General features: G+C 42.0%; 1 protein-coding gene across 7 annotated transcripts in view; it reads right to left on the bottom strand.

Annotated features, from left to right (window-relative positions):
• LOC101175434 (nuclear receptor coactivator 2) overlaps positions 1-17269 on the bottom strand; it is a 74783-nt gene that overhangs the window by 18874 nt on the left and 38640 nt on the right. For all 7 annotated transcript variants that reach the window (XM_023964774.2, XM_023964775.2, XM_023964773.2 and 4 more), the window contains 8 exons: positions 16652-16759; positions 13330-13502; positions 7560-7663; positions 5485-5662; positions 3557-3745; positions 2780-2881; positions 2277-2417; positions 1890-2037 (listed from right to left, as the gene is read on the bottom strand). In XM_023964774.2, coding sequence (XP_023820542.1) covers positions 1890-2037; positions 2277-2417; positions 2780-2881; positions 3557-3745; positions 5485-5662; positions 7560-7663; positions 13330-13502; positions 16652-16740 — 1124 coding nt within the window. In that variant the 5' untranslated portion in view covers positions 16741-16759. The remainder of the gene's footprint in view (positions 1-1889; positions 2038-2276; positions 2418-2779; positions 2882-3556; positions 3746-5484; positions 5663-7559; positions 7664-13329; positions 13503-16651; positions 16760-17269) is intronic.

A 17269-nucleotide genomic window follows, 5' to 3' on the forward strand; every position in this document is an offset into this window, starting at 1 on the left:
AACTTCAGACCTGTGGCTTTAACGTCTCATCTAATGAATACCCTGGAGAGGCTGATCCTGAATCACCTCCAACCCCTAGTGAGCCCAGTGCATGACCCTCTGCAGTTTGCGTACTGACTGGGCATTGGCGCGGATGACGCTGTCATCTACTTGATGCACAGAACCCTGCTACACCTGGAGGAACCTGGAAGTACTGTGAGTCATGTTCTTTGACTTCTCAAGTGCTTCCAACACCATTCAACCATCACTCCTCAGGGGAAAGCTGGAAGGAGTGGGAGTGGACAACCAGCTGACTGCATGGATTATTACCTCACCAACAGACCTCAGTATGTGAGGCTCCAAGACTGTGTGTCTGATCAGGTGGTCTGCAGCACGGGGGCTCCACAAGGCACAGTGCTCTCTCCTTTTCTTTTCTTACTCTACACATCTGACTTCCACTATGACCCAAACAGCTGCCATAACCAGAAGTTCTCTGATGACACAGCCATCGTTGGATGCGTGTCAGAGGGAAATGATCTGGAATATAAGAAGGTGATCGAGGACTTTGTGGACTGGTGTGAACTCAATCACCTTCACAACAATGTCACCAAAACAAAGAAGATGGTGGTAGACTATCGTAAAAAGGCTTCTCAGTCTCCACCAGTGGTCATCCAGGGACTGGACATCGAGAGGGTGGATGTCTACAGGTACCTGGGTGTTCACAACAATAACAAACTGGACTGGTCAGACAACACAAGGCTCCTGCACTAATAGGGTCAGAGTCTCCTCCACCTTATGAGGACACTGAGGTCTTTTGGTGTGTGTAGGCCACTACTCAGGACCTGTTATGAAACTGTGGTTCCATCAGCAACTTTCTATGCAGTGGTCTGCTGGAGTGGTGGAATTGCAGACAGGGATAAGAAGAAACCGGACAAGCTGATCAAGAGCTCTGTCCTGGGCTGTCCCCTGGACTCACTGGACTCTGTAGGTGAGAGGAGGATGCTGACCAAGCTAGCATCAGGAACGACCCCTCTCACCCTCTGTATGAGACGGTGAGGACCAAGAGTAGCTCGTTCAGCCGCAGACTGCAGCAACCTCAGTGCAAAAAGGAACGCTACAGGAGGTCCTTTGTCCCAACAGCCGTTAGACTGTCCAATGACACGGTATAGGACTGCTGAAACTGCTGCTGTATTCACTGTGTACTTTTACTTCCATTTTTATTACTATTTTTATTCTTACTCATGCTATTTGTTTTTCTAACTGTTATATTTCTTGTTTGGCTGCTGTAACAACTGAATTTCCCTCCGGGGATCAGTAAGGTCCTATCTTATCTCATCTCTGAAAGATCTGGGGAACCCAGATATGAATGGGGTTTGCCATTGCCTCTGTAGAGCTCTCTAAACCATATAACCCAAGCTACTCGCAAAACATCATCCATGTTTTCCATCATGTGGCAACGAATGAAGTCCAGAAAGGCATCAAGGTGTCAAGGGCAGGCGTCGAGCGGTAAATTTGACACGTCAAAAGAGAGGCAGCAGAGCAAATCGCGTCCAGTGTGAATGCAGTATTAGATCTGATCTTACAGGCAGAAACAGGAAATATCAATGTTCAATGAGCTCACAGTGCGAAAATATTCATGCACATTTTTTTTAAACTGAGATTCCGCAGCTTCAGAGCTAATACTTAAAACAACACACAACAGTAAAGTGTGTGTGAAGTAGGTAAGACAGCATCCCCCGTATGTCACAAGTGTGTGCAACGTCTATTAGGCTTACAAATACTTCCCAATACACTTCGCACACTCACAACACTGGCACGTTCAATTTGTATGACCTTCTATGATGATGGGATGAGGTCAAAAGAGTCGCATCGAGACAATGAATCTCTGATTTGAAGGAAACCTGTCGTACCTCTGCAGGACATGGAGGGACATGTAGAGCTGCGGCTCATTAGTCGTTGGAGATCGGTAAAGTTTACTCTTGGTTTGAGCCGAAACAATCGTACCATCTGCCAGGGAGAATTGGTACACGGGGCTGAGAGCCTGGCCATTTCTTAAGACTGAAGAGATGCAAAACAAGCAAAGAAAACAATATAAAAAACATGTGAAAACATATGACTTCAAACTAAAGACAGAATCTACCTTATTACAAAACCTGTTGTTAAAGCTACAGTTCTCAGAAAATAAAAAGAGGATTTTTACACTTTATTATCACAGTGATAAGACTTCAACTTCCTAAATGTAAAACTGTCTTCTAAAAGGTCAAAATGCAGCTTTTTTTTTGTTTGTAAGAGTTCACCTTCTTGTTGGTGTTTCTTGGCCGGCGACATTTCCCCGTCGGTCTGCAGATGGAATTTCTGGATGCACCGGCGGACCAGGTCTTCCCAGCCTGGCTTCATGGAGGCCCGCAGCAGACTGGTGTCCAGGGACGTGATCTTCCCTGGAAAGATTGAGTTTCAAACCATCTTTTTGTTTTGAGGAATTATTTCAACAGTTTGTTCTGGTTTAGTAACAAAACATGTTTGTTGAGTTTTCAGAACTTCTCAAAGCGGAGCATTTTGGTTTGCAAAACCTAAAGATTTTCTATTCTCGAGAGGAAATGAGTGGCCATTCAAATAATTGCTTTCCTTCAGCTGCTGAGTATTTTTGCACAATCAAGCAACAAACTTGTATTTTTGGAACCAAAACACAGGTACAAGCGCATGAATGCAACAGAGAGAATTGTCTTTTCCGTAATATACAAAACGGTGCAATCAGGTTAAACACAAGATGCTGTGATTACATTCTGCTGTGATGTTTTACCTTGGAGGTCCTGCCGTGTGGTGAAGCTTTCATATGGCGGCACTGCAGGCCGCTCTTTGACAGGAGCTCTTCTAGCCACACATATGAGGCAGGACTGGAAGTCTGGGGGGGGGGGGGAGAAGAGTGAATAACATTTATGAGAGAAAACAGATGTTCTCTTGTGTTTGTATTTTTGATAAAAATCCAGTTCTTCCAACTTAAATTCATAAACTTGAGTACTTGAAAAAAACCATCTCCAATTCATTTCTGCAGCCTCTGCTTCACCTTAGCACCAAATTTAAACAACTGTGATTCCGGCTTTGACAGCCATGTCAGCAGTTGTCTGACTCTGGGAAAATCTAAACAAGACAACCTCCAGCCCCAGCAGCCCCCCTCCGTCTGTCCGGCAGATATCCTCCTCCAGCCAGCGGAGAGGCTGGCACAATATCTGGCTGTCAGATATCTAAAATTAGAGTGGCAGACACATTCTTCTCCCCTGTGTGCATGTGTGTGTGATGGGATTAGATGGGAACCTGACAAAGCGCCACACACTAATTAGTCTCTTCCCGTGGATGGGAGGGAAAGCGCATAGAAGTGGTGATGGAAGGAGGACAGGACACAGGAGAATTGGAGGGCAGCGATGGGAAGAGTGACGGGAAAGTGACAGAAAGTCAAGGCACAGATGGAAAAGGAGGAAAAAGGAAACACAGCAGTGGAGAGGCAGCAGAAACAAACAGAAAAGAAAGCAAGAAAGAGCAAAGAATTGGTGCATCAATCCCTATGAATTCAGCCGAGTACCTTCTCCTTCTTCTTTAATCGACTTGGGTTCGGACACGGCGAAACACTGCATGGTCTCATACTTCTGCTGAGCGGCATCTTGCTGGTCAGCGCCCGCACAGGCCTCGCCGTCTGCACGCGGCTTCACCAGCATGCGACAGTTGAAGGTGTGGCTGTTCCTGTGTGACGAATCGCTGCTGCGATGATTGACTGAAGGACAGGAAGTACAGCAAGAATCAACAACAGAAAGTTTTAAAAGCCCCACTCCAATGAAAATGGCGTTTAACATGTTCTTGCATTTTTCTGATGGAGGACAAATATAAAGAAAATGACAGTTAAAATTGGGTATTGAGTATTTCTTAATTTGAATTGTTGCAAATCTGGAACAGACAAAAAAAAAGCCTTTCTAAAACAGCTTTTTTGAGATGTAGAAAACACTGGGTGGGCAATAAGTTCCCAGCAATGGGGAGGGAAAGGGGGGCTGGGGTTGCTCATGGCCAACGTTCCCGCCCACATTTCAAAGGGAAATTTCTGATGAACTAAAGAAACTATGTCCTAGAAAACCACAAAGGTTCTTTTGACTTTGGCTTAAAATGGTATTATCATCATTAAAAAGACCACCGGAAACACTTTTAGAACAGATCAAAAGGAGTAAGAGTTTTAAAACGGTTTTCAGGTCTAAAAAATTACATAAGTTTGGTTGTTAAAGAACAGAAATCAAAATTGTGCCTATTTAGGTGTTTAAAGTAGCTGATCACTCATTTCAGTACCGGTAATTTAAACCAGAAACTTTGCTTTTTTTCCCTTATTATTGGACACATTTGCTTGTCTTGGACACATTTCTTAAATAATTTCTCTTTACATTTTGGAAGTTTTGGCACCATCAGGAGTTCCTTCTTAAGGCTAAATTAAGTTGCTTTACCTGCAGCCAAGAGTATGATACCACCACCACCGTGTTTTTTCTATTCAATTCTACCAGAAAATTCAAGTTTGCCCAAAACTGTCCTTAAATATTCTATTGGGCAGCTTTGTGTGTTGGACACAACTACGTTGACATTCTAGAAATTTTAGTAAAGAACTTGAAACAAAATATTAAACGCTGCACAAAAAGCTTTGACTTGCTTATTTTTAAGATCACTAAGCAGTTAAAAAATAAGTCAATCAAATTAGGGATTTTTCTTTTTTTACTTCTTCCACCTTTGGGATTTTGACCTAAATAAATATATTCTGTTAAATACTTTAACAAAAATACATTTAAATAAAAGTCACTCAGAAAAATGTAAGGATTTCTATTTTTCACATTAAATTTTGCGTGTCTCCTTAATTTTTTAAATTTATTCTTTATTTATACTGTTGGATGTTTTTACATTTTTTTGGCAAAACCCACTGTTCACTACGTCACTAATGCCTGAACCATGACTCCACTATAACTAGTGGAATGAGTTATATGGATAATGTTTTGGTAATTTACCTCTAACATGTTTTTGTTTTCAGTTTACTAAAAGTCTGATCCTGACAAACTATTATTGGTCACTTCTGCTTAAAAATCCTGGTTTAAATCACTGCTGTGTGAAATTTCTGCTCAGATCTTCAAGCAATTTACTTAAAAAAGTCAAACATGTCAGAGGAATTTCTGTTTTCACGTGAATCTTAGGACTTCTGAGATCAAACTCAAGAACACAAGAGAAATTGAAGATCACTTCCACACACCGTCAGTCTGGGTTGGTTGTGAAGTGAGATGGTTTTTGGCAAAAAAATCCAAAGATTCAATTCAACTAAAGATGTGATGAACTGACATTTAATCAGTTTATCACATTTACATTTTAAAAGGAACCTAACACAATCCCAGATAATTTACATTTATCAAAAATGGGTCTGGTTAATTGAATCTTGATGAGTGTCCGCCTCTAAATAAAAATCCTGCCTCCATCAGACTTGAAGGATCTCACCCAGGCTCTTGGGCAGGAGGTTCTTGATGAACTCGGCGTGATCTCCAACATGCAGCACGCTGTACACGCTGGTGTTCATCAGCTCGTCTTGTTGGTAGCGCAGATACTGGCTGACATTCTCAGACACAAATACTATGTTGCCCTCCATGTTGACGACGAAGAAGAACCCGTCCAGGGCCTGCAGGTGGATGGAGGAGGAGGAGGAGGAGGAGGAGGACGGTAAGGAGAAGAGATGGAGGAAAAGTGATTCCAATAAAACTTTAGAAAGAGACATAGAAAGTTTCACATTCTTTCTAAAAAAATCATTTTTAGAAGGGAGTAACCTGAACCTTTAATCCCTGAACTCACTTTTTGTCTCACTTTTCCATAATAAAAGTTTGATAGCAGATTTTAGTTTCGAGAGGCAAAAATGTGTCATAAAAAATGTCTCCGGCCTTAAAGTTGGAGCAGATTTACCGGAGCCTCATTTCTCTCCTCAGATATCTCCTGATATTTGTTATCAGAACAGTGCAACAACATCAGGAGGAGTCAGTCTTTGCTAAATTTATCCTTCAGATTCCAAGCACACACTTCTGCTGAAGTCGTGGCTAATGAAGGATTCTAGGGGGTGTGTGAGTGGTGGGGCTCCTCCCCTTCTTTTCTAATCTGGCTTTTTTCAAACCTCATTGGGTAGCATGTTAAACGTCATGTTGCACTGGTCCACACACTTGCTAGGCTGAGTGACGGTGATGCCGATTGTCACAGCAACTCTTATCTCGGCTAGTCACGTGGACTGCAGGGTCAGAAAGTTGCAAATGTGTGCAGAAGAAGAAACACAATTCCTTTCCAAAGATAAGTTTCTGTTTTTACACTTTGAGCTCAGCTGCTCTGCTGGGATTGCGTAAAAGGTAAAAGACAGTTGATGTACGCCAGGGCTGAAAAGAGCAGCACTTTTTCTTTCTATAAATAGCGGTTTATCAATAACATTTTGATTGAATAATTAAATTAAAAGATTAAATCTCAAGATTGTGGTTAAAAAAAAAAAAGAGTAAAAATGGTCAGGTTTTACTAACTAAAAAGAAAAACAATTGAACAAAAGTTGACGCTTTTTAATGATTGAGTGAAGGATCACCCTTTACAGAACCAATGCAACAATTAATTAAAAACTAGGCAAAAACGGGAGATACTCCGAATGATATGGTACTTTTACTCTTTTATTCATTTTTTTAAAGCAAAAATTTTGCTTTTTCTGTAAATAATGATGGATAAATGTAAGTCAACACTGATGATAAAATATGGCTTTTGTTTTTGAAAAATTATGAAAAAAGAGGTTTTCCTTCTAATTTAACATGTGCGTTCATAAACACATGATTAATATTACAATTTGTATCCATTATCATCATTCTTATGTAAATCTATCCTAACAAAAATTCTCCTATAAAAAGTAACTGTTGAAAATGTAAAAAAATGATTAAGGGGAACAGAATTTAAAAAAAAAATAAAAAAAAAAAAAAATCGCTTAAGGACAAAAAAATAAACAAAGATAAATGTGTCAAATATTAAAACACAAATACACCCTGATAAATAAGCAGGATGAGACAATTTTGTGTAGACTAACATCATTGGCTCTCCAATCCTAGTTCATAATATTTCTAGTGTTCCTATTTTCTGCTTCAGATTTATTCATTTTCACCCAATTTATTCCTTTTTACTCCCCGCATGCAAACTCCACACAGAAAGCTCCCCATTCATGTTGTGTTTCAGGTCCCCCAGCCTGGACTTGAACCAGGGACCTTCTTGCTGTGAGGCAAGAGCGCTAATCACTGCGCCACCGTGCCGTCACTTTTACTGATTGTCATAGAACACGGTGGTGACTCAAATGTTAACAGAACAGTGTTTGATGTTGCATGGCATTGCTACAAAATGACACAAAACGATAACGTTCTGCATTAAAAAGGTGGGCCAAGGAGAGAACCCTGCGGTACACCCAAAATTGAAGCAGCAAATCCAAAACACAAAGGATCTGCCTGTATACTGAAATTATATAAATGTACTTAAAACTACTTTAATGACTTTAAAAGAATAGTTGAACCTACCTCCAACATCATGGGCCCGAGTGCATCTTTATCAATCACACCGTGGCCTGAGGACGAGACGTCTGCCTTCTGCACCTCCTCTGCATCGGCCACTGACGTCTTTTCTGTATCAAAGTAAGCCGGGAGAAAGCAGGGAGAGAAGGTTTTGAGATTAGGCTGCCAAGGTTTACTACCTTCATTCTGACTGTAACAAAAGCTGTTCAAACTGCATCCATCTTTATTTTTATGCTGGTTGGGAGTCACTTTCTTGGTCGTAAGTTCAGTTTCAGAAAGATGAAACATGTCTGATCTGCGCTACAGATTATTGCAGTTTACAGATGACTTCTGAACATAAAATGATAAAACAGATCCCAAAAAATTAAAAGCTGAAAGTTTTAGGCAATTTTTAAAGCAGGAGTTTAAACATTTTTCAACATCATTGATGAACCTGAACATTTGGTCCCTGAAAAGCTAAGGTAATTGTCGTGCATCTTCTTCATTCATTTCTTTCAGGGTTTGTTTTTACTAGATTTCTTTTAAAAGTAATTTCTAGCTTTCATTTAAGCCTGTGTCACATGCAGCTGTACGTGGGGTTGACGCTGGTGGCTCTTGCAACCACCTCATGAAAACAGAGCGTACAATGATCGTGAGTGTGGTAAGTGTATCGTGAAGTATAATAATGAAGGCTAATGTAAGTTACGCGCACTTCTGATGTACCCGTGATGCAGTCCTACAGTGTCTTTGTGCCACACTCCAGTCATCAGTAAGGTGTGACTGCACATGGATGCTGCACGCAGGAGGTGTGCAGGTGACAAGTAAGTGCAAGGGCACAAACTACACTCTGATTGCTCAACCATTTCCAGCCAGGCTGCACACTGAACACGAACTTAGAGCAATCACAGCACTAACGGGGTCCCTGGCCAGTGTGCAGGGTTTGCAAAGTACGACACGCCTGCGTCTCACCTACTTTACTCTTGCATGTCATGTCAGTGTGCACATGAACATTTTCCATCTATGGGCTCACTAAGTGGTCTACAACCTTGATATTTTGCGCGGGCCACCTACGTATGTGCGCTGTAAAGGTTTACCCACTTTGTGCCCGCAGACAGCCCGTATCCACCAGTAAGAGCAGTTTAGACTAAGACATTTCCAGCTTCCCCCCCAAACAACACAATCTTTTGCTCTCTTTATATTAACTGAGATAACTGAGATACCAAGATACATCAAGTTCACTAGATAACTGTTAAGGTGAAAAGATCACCCATCCAATGCAGCTCTACATCCATGAGACAAATCACCAATGGCCACTTATCGACTGAAGCTCATCATTTCCTACTCTGTAGCGTGTCAAACGTGTCAAAGAACAGACCGGGATTCTAACCACAACCTCTCTGCTAATAAAGCAAATGCAGTATCTCCACTGACTGGAATGTGTGACTCATCAATGCATTTTTATTGGAATTCAAAGCGAAAGCTCATCCAAAGTGTTGCAGGGTTAAAATATGTTGTGAGCAGGAAGATTTTTGCTACGCGTTGGTTTTGAAAGAGACGGAAAAAACGTTTTATGTGTTTGTGAAGATAAATCCTTAAGGCTTCAAGTTTTTATGAATTACTTCTACCGTTCTAATCACAAATCAACCAAAGTTGCCCAGTCAGCAAGATGGTTTATCCACCTGGTATCACGTTCTGTACAATGACGTTACAGTAGTGTTTTTTTCCTCTCTTCAATGGCTGTACCACTGGACTGTTAAGCCTCCCGTGGCCCCATTAGGGAACATAGCTGACATTCCTGTTGTGGGACCAGAGCTGTGTAGCCATCAGGCCTAACAATTCCGTTAGTACAACTCTGCAGCAGATCGGAATCAAAAGGTCGTTCTTCATTTAAAATGTGCTCTGAAGAACCAGGAAACCTGTTTGTTTGAGTCGAAATCCCCTGATAGACCAAACTGGTTTCAGAGTTATTGGGATGACGCTTACATAATCCCCATTTGTCAAGGTAAACAACTAAAAGTACAGGGCACTTATTATTTATTCACTTATTTACAAAGGAAGTCCAAGCTATTTTATTGAAAACTATAGATATCAATCAACTGGAATCAGATGCAGTTCACCAAGTAACCATTGGAGGCTCCATCTTCTTTTGGGCCTCTTTACTTTACCTTTAGCAATTCTTCTTTCTATTACTATGCTTTTGATTGAAACTTTTGCCCCTGCCACCTTCTCCCATTGTAAAGGAATTTTTGACGTATGGAACAAGATGACATCCTAGTGGTTGGACGTAAAAAAAAAATTCTAATCTCCCAACAAATCCAACACACACGTATCAGGGATGTCCCAAGGTAGTTTTAAAATGATTCCACTATTCCACTATGGCCACACAACCTACAGCTTGGCAGCCATTTAGTGGCAAAATGGGAAAAGAAAAGTTTTGTTTGAGGGATCTTCACAAAACATGACTACACCCACAATCGAAGTTTTGTTTGACCTCAAAAAAGGGCACCCATTTCAATTAAAAAAAAAGAAAAAGAAAAGGATTAGTACCAGATCCAAATTCCAACTCCACCTAGGCATTTTTGATCTACTGTCTCCTAACTCCTCAAGCCCCATTGTGAAGCTACTAGGGAAAACATCTTGGAAATAACCTTAAGATGTGGAACAGCATTAGCGTGGCAAGCTCGCAAAAGAATATTATGAAAATTTAATACACGAATCCCTGGCTCAAGCCGAACGACCATATTAGGAATGTGGGCTTTGTTAAAAAAAACTTCAGTTGCCAAAAAAATAATCCCAAAGTTTATTTTTGCTGATACATTAAAGAACTACATAAACCTGTTCATAACCCTCAGGTGGCCAAAAAATAAAAGGGTTTCTATGGAGATAAAACCAACAAAAAGCTTCCATTTAAATAAAAAGTGTTTGATGAATTTAACTCTGATCAGGGTGGCAGAAGCAGAGGGGGAGAGAGAGGGGCCAGAGGAGGCAGCTCAGCAGGGGTGAATCGTATCTGCAGACCAACTCTAACGCCACTTGAGATTCTGTTGAACAGGAATTGAGAAGCAGTGCATCTATTTTACTTTTAGATTTGCTTTGTATTTGGGGTTTATTTTTAATCCTGTAAAAATGAAGTGTTTTTGTTTTTTTAAAACTAATTATTCTGCGGTTTCTGTTCTTTAACAGTCAGGGTTCCAACACAGTTTAAAATACCCTTTTTGGGGTTGTTTTTTGTGATGAATAAACATTTTAATCCACTTGAAAGCTCAAAAGTTGATGTTGCATGATACAAGTCCTTTAAGTTCGTCCTGGTCGTGGAACAGTGGACCAGCTCTACACCCTCTTTAGGGTGCTGGAGGGTTTGTGGGAGTTCGCTCATCCAGTCCATATGTGTTTTAGGTATCCTGTGGAGGGTGCTCTGGAGGTTTGGGGTCCGTGGAGCCTTACTGAGGGCTGTCTAGTCTCTATATGACCGGAGTAAGAGATTGGTTCGCATAGCCGGCAGTAAGTCGGACCTGTTCCAGGTGCATGTTGGACTCTGGCAGGGCTGCCCGGTTCTGTTTATAGTTTTTATGGACAGAATTTCTAGGCGCCGCCAGGGGCCAGAGGGGGTCTGGTTTAGGGACCACAGGATTTCCTCTCTGCTTTTTGCAGATGATATTGTCCTGTTGACTTCATCGAGCTGGGACCTTAAGCATGCATTGGGGCGGTTTGCAGCAGAGTGTGAAGCGGCTGGGATGAGGGTCAGCACAGCTAAATACGAGGCCATGGTTCTCCACCAGAGAAAGGTAGTTTGCCATCTCTCGGTGGGTGGAGTGTCCCTACCCCTGTTGGAGGAGTTTAAATACCTCGGGGTCTTGTTCACAAATGAGGGAAGACCGGAGCGCGAGCTGACAGGCGGATTGGAGCAGCGTCCGTAGTTATGCGGTCACTGAATCGGTCCGTTGTGGTGAAGAGAGAGCTGAGCCAAAAAGCAAAGCTCTGTGGGGGGCTGGGCGCTCCCTTAGAGATAGGGTGAGAAGCTCGGTCACCCGGAGAGAGCTCGGAGTAGAACCGCTGCTCCTCCACATCCAGAGGATCCAGTTGAGGTGGCTCGGGCATCTAGTCCGGATGCCTCCTGGACGCTTCCCTGGAGAGGTGTTCCGGGCATGTCCCACTGGGCGGAGGCCCCGGGAAGACCCAGGACACGCTGGAGAGACTACGTCTCTCGGCTGGCCTGGGAACGCCTTGGGGTCCCCCCAGAGGAGCTGGTGGAAGTGGCTGGGGTGAGGGAAGTCTGGACATTTTTGCTTAGACTGCTGCCCCCGCGACCCCCTCCCAGATAAGCAGAGGAAGATGGATAAGTCCTTTAAGAGACTTAGAGCTTTATTTCTTCATATTGTAGTTCACCTGACTGGAACTAGATTAGATACAGAACGCTTGTTGTGATGGAGCGACGCGGAGTCAATTTGTTTCTGCCTCTCAGAGGTTTTTATGGTCAATTAGGATCTCAAGGTTGGTGAGGTTGGTTTGTAGAAAATGAAGCACAAATCATCATAGCTCTCTGCTCTGACAGATTTAATGGGTATCGTCTTTGATTTATTGGATTTTGTGTAAATTAGTGGTATAAAATGAAATGACAAACTTTGGTTTTTGCATGACTTTGTTTCATGCGAGGATGTAGTAACTCGACACTGCAGTTTCTGTAAATGAAAGGTGTGGACCAAAACAACTCAAACCTGTTTGGTCACAGCAGCTTTTTCTAGCAAGTCACCTTCTTATTTATTCATTTATATTTATATATATTAATATTTATACTATTATTATAATTCCTTGTCTAAATCTGTAAATGTGGTCCATCCCATCAGTTGAATGCTTGGCAACATCATGTGTGACCCTGCAGATGTGCGACTCGTGTGCGGTCTCCGTGTGCGAGTGTGTGATTGTTCAGCTGTTGTTGTCCGGCACAAACAGCGCGGCCACACGTGGACGCCTGCTGGCCGGTCAAAGGGGCGTAGGAGAAAGGCAAGCGTGGTGCAACAGCACAAGAAAAACTAACAGGAAGGAGTAAAACGATCAATCCAGAGCGATGGGTAGATAGAAAGACAAACGGAGAGGAAGAAGGGAGCAGGAAAAATATTAGGACAAGGCAAACTGGTGTAACAAAGACAGAAATGAGGACAAAGTGAAGGAGAAAAAAAAAAGATTGAGTAAGAATGATAGATCAGATAACGGGAGGTGGAAAAAAATCAGATGTGAAGGGAGGGGGAGAAGAAAAAAGGTGGTAGGAAACCAGGGTGGAAGAGCAACAAATAGAAGAAGAGGGCTAAAGAACTGAGATGGAGGGGCTGAGCAGGGGGCAGATCCTCCCCTGAGGCGTTTCATCATGTTGGTCAGTGTTGCATAACAGCTCTGCCACAAACTGTCTCCCCAGTTTGTTTTGGTGTTCATTTCTTCTGTTTCAGGTGAACGATTTCTTCTGCTCCGCAGCTGTCGGATGGTGTTTAACGGTTGTTCCTCCTTGGTTTGGAGTCAGGATGTCTTCATGACAATGCTCAGACTTTCCAAATGTGGGAACCTCTCCAGACGTTATTTGGGGGTTATCACATTACTTTGCTTATGGGTTTTCACTTCCTCACACTCTGTCCGTGTTTGTAGATATAAAAGCATGAAAAAAAATGCTCTGTAATTATAAAACCATCATTTCCAATCATTACCAATAGCACAAAATAGAACTGCATTGTTCTCACTCTGTAGCAAAACTACCGGTAACCACAGCAGAGAACCAACGTGACTCTGGCGGTTGCTTGAAGGTCCTCACCCTGCTCCTTGATCTGCCTGATCTGCTTCACCGTCTCCTTCAGGATGGCACATTTGTCGGGCTTGAAGTTGAGGTCGTCGATGTCATTTATGTTGGCGAAGATCAGCTCTGCCAGCTCCTCAATGTATTTATTCTCCTGTTCCCTGTTGCGTTTCTCAAAGCTTCTCTTGGGGCTGGATCACAGACAGAACAACAAAAAAACAACAACACTGTTATTGTCAGAAAGAATCCAACTTCATCATCAAAAAGAGAGTTTTATCTTTGTGCAGTGACCGGGTCACCCTTGTGAGGTGAACTCTTCGCCTGTAACTTCATGACCTCTCTCTGACCTAACAGTAATGAGTCTCTTTACCACAGCTAACCATTACCTAAACAACTTGTTTGTTGTTATGTAAACTATTTGGGATAAATAATAATGCAGCGGTTCTGCTTTCCATCCACCCAAAATAGATCATCATCCTCTTCTTTCAGCTCCGGAGAAACCCCAAATTGTTTTCTGTCATTAGTGGCAACTAATTAAGGATTTGTTGAAGTAAAAATCAGTCTTGATTTATAGATCTTTGAAAGAACAGTAAATAATGCAATGTTAATAAGATAAAGCGATAAATGCTTTTTTAAAACCACCATTTTTGGCACAAATCATTCCAATGTTTGAAAGTAAACAATGCAAAACTGTTAATTATCTACCGTGACCCTGAAGACGACCCCAAAAGCACACAGAAATAAGGTGCTCTGTAAAGTTTTCATTCAATGCAGCTGACTGATCAGCAGACCGATCAAGAGATATCGACATGTTTCCACTGTAGCTCAGACAAACACAGAGGGGAAACATCCAAAGTTGTACAGGTATCCTTTTAAATTTTAACAGCTACATCATCAAATTATCGTTGGTTACTTAGGTAAAACCAGTTTTCTTTCATATCTATGAACCAGGATCCTGCCTCAAGGGATGTGGAAGTTACTTCCACACCGTAACACAGATTACCGTATTTTCATGACCATATGGAGTACCTAAAAGTCATACATTTTGTCCAAAATGTACAGAGCACCCTATGGTGTTGTTTCATGACTTGGGTTAAGAGGACATAGGAGAGGACAGCATGAGAACAGTAAGGAGGGAAGTGTGGACATGAAAGAAGACACCCCCCGAAAAGTACAAAGTGAAGGTATATCCATTTTGCAGAACAACATGATTTTGGCAACCGTGAAAAATGCCACCTGCAAAGAGACATGCTTATGAAGCACACTTTAGACTGCAAGCCATCAGCTACGCGGAGAAACATGAGAATCGAGCAGATGCGAAAGAATTCAAGATGAATGAATCCATGGATCGCAAGTGGAGGAAGCTGGAAAACAAACTCCGACAAGTCAAGGAGACACAGCTGAGTTTCCGTGGAAACAAGGCGAGGTCGCCCGAGCTGGAAGACCAACTCGAGCAACCCATCTCACAGCCGCTGTGAAAAAACAAGTGAAGCAAATGAACTCTGAGATGCTGTCATTCTGGGAGGCTTGACTGCTGGACATTGGTGCCAACAGGGCATTCAAAGTAAGGTTGCGAACGGCGTGAGAGTGGTGGATGACGGATGGCGAACACAGTTTTACTAAGACTGGGTGGCGGCGCCGGGCGAGTTACGCCACAATTCAATGCTTGGGCTAACGTGTCTGCTTGCACTATTTTTTGAGCTTTTGCTGAAACTGCACCCTAAAACCCAGTGCGCCCTTTGGTCGTGAAAATACAGTACTTAATATTGTCAATCACTTGCGTTGCAACCCTACTGTCTCAAAATTGTAAGGTGTTAGACTCCAGTTTGAATTTGAAGATGCCCACTTTGCTGCTTAAAAGAACATTTACTATCTGATGTAGGGGTGTGTTGATAATCGCATCAGCGCATCACCGTGGTGATGAGATGATCACTGTGGTAATGATTCATCACCGCAGCTTTTTCTTTTTCTTTTTCAAAGTTACAGGACTGCATATGGTGTGTGATTTGAACTATCATAAACACATTCATCTTTGCTAATTTATTCTTTCCGCGAGTCCTGTGTTCAAACTTCAAGGGCTTCTGGGGGAAAAAGCCTGCATCCTCCTGCGCAAGGGAGGGACAGTCGTTTAAACATTATGGGGGATTTTTTTTGTGTGTGTCCGATTTTAAATTAACTGCTCGCCATGTTTCAGTACTTGTAATGTTTACAGATAATGTTAAATTAAATACACACAAACACGGGCATAAAAGACAACAGCGTAACTTAAACAGTCTAAAAAGAATCCGTGCAGACACTGAAGTCACGGGAAATTTGCTGGAGGAAGCCCTCTGCTTGCCTGGTGGCGGGATAATCAGGCTCGATTCCCTCTTCTCTCAAAAGTGGCAAGAAAATATTTGTCTGTAAGCGCTACAAGCACTCCATCGGAGCGTGTATTCAGTGCGGCTGGAAACATCGTCACCCCCCTTAAGGTCCTCGCTAAAACCTTTTCTACAATAAGTTTTATACATTTGGTGAGGATATGAACCATTCCTTCATTCTCAGTAGCTGCTTTGTCCTGATGTAGCCATAAATAATATACATTTATTCTGGGTACAGTTAAAGCACTTGAAACACAACTGACGGGACAAACACTAAGTTTAGGTCACTTACAGTAAGCCCATTAAAATGAAAACAAACATTAGGGCTAGGTTAAAAAAGCCTTCACCCAGTATACAACAGCAGAATAGACTAGAAACACTTTAGGGTTCATGTTAAAACAAAAATAAAAATGTGGGTCTAGAAACTCCAACAGGACACTTGGCTCAGTGATTTTAGACAATACAAATCAATAGAAATATAGAAATAGATTCTGTTAGTGACACATTCATTTGTTAATACTTCTTTGCTGCTTTTGGGTATTCGCTGTAACACACAAGTTACTAAATATGTTAAGAGTTAAAATTCATTAGTAATGTCTGATACTAAGTCAATACAGCAATATCTAACATTTTAACATCCTAGACGACTGTTATGCAGACTCTCATAAGTGTCTTCATGTGTCTTCAATTATTTTTTCTTGAAATGGATTTCTACCAGAAAGCACATTTTATATGGAAAAACCTGTTGACACCCAACTGTCAAAAGAGAGAAGGAGCTGGATGACAGACACAATCATGTCTCTAGAAGGTGTAATTTGTAGAACATCATGAAGTCCAGTGAGAAGCCACCTGACATTTAAGCCTTGACAGAAGCTGAAAGGTGGCATGAAGAAATTGAGGACGATGGATCAAGAGGCAGAATAGCTACAATTGTCTAAATGCTTTATTGAGGCCGTTGTAGACGGACGCCAGTCTGTTACCTGGGACCCAGGAGGTCTGACTGACAGTCCTTCCTCTTCAGAGTGTCCCCTCTTGGGGGTTCCGAGGTGTCCCCCTCACCGCTACTCATCTTTAGCAATTATCAGCACCTACAAGAAAGAGAAAGGGATCAGAATTTCAAACAATGGTCTTTGGACCGTGATGAGTAAGAGAGAAAAAAACCTGTTCTTCAAGCAGACACCAGCATTTTAGAATTTTGACTGTTTATAAATTCATGATGCACACAACCTGTATGATGAATGATCAAAAATGGATGTTTGAATCATGAAAACAATGCAATGAGCCTACAGAAAACATGTGGGAGGCCCAGTGGGGATACCGTGGGCGTCAGTAATCACCTGGGTTCCAAATAGATAATTCATGTGGGCATCATCAGTGTTTTTTCATTCATTAAAAATGGTCGACTTCAACAGAAATAATCACGTTGAGCGAATGCATGGGTTTGAATATGTGTGAGTCGTTTTTCCAAAGTGTTTTGCAAGACTGAAAAGAAAGAAAATGTGAATGTTGGTGACATTTAAATCATGCACTCGTTGGCAGAGAACGCTACACCATATGGTCACCTCATGCTGCTAGACTTGTACCATATGTCGCAGTAA

This window comes from Oryzias latipes, chromosome 17 (genome assembly GCF_053564925.1).
Source record: "Oryzias latipes strain Hd-rR chromosome 17, Olatipes_Hd-rR_3.1".
Taxonomy (NCBI): Eukaryota; Metazoa; Chordata; class Actinopteri; order Beloniformes; family Adrianichthyidae; genus Oryzias; species Oryzias latipes.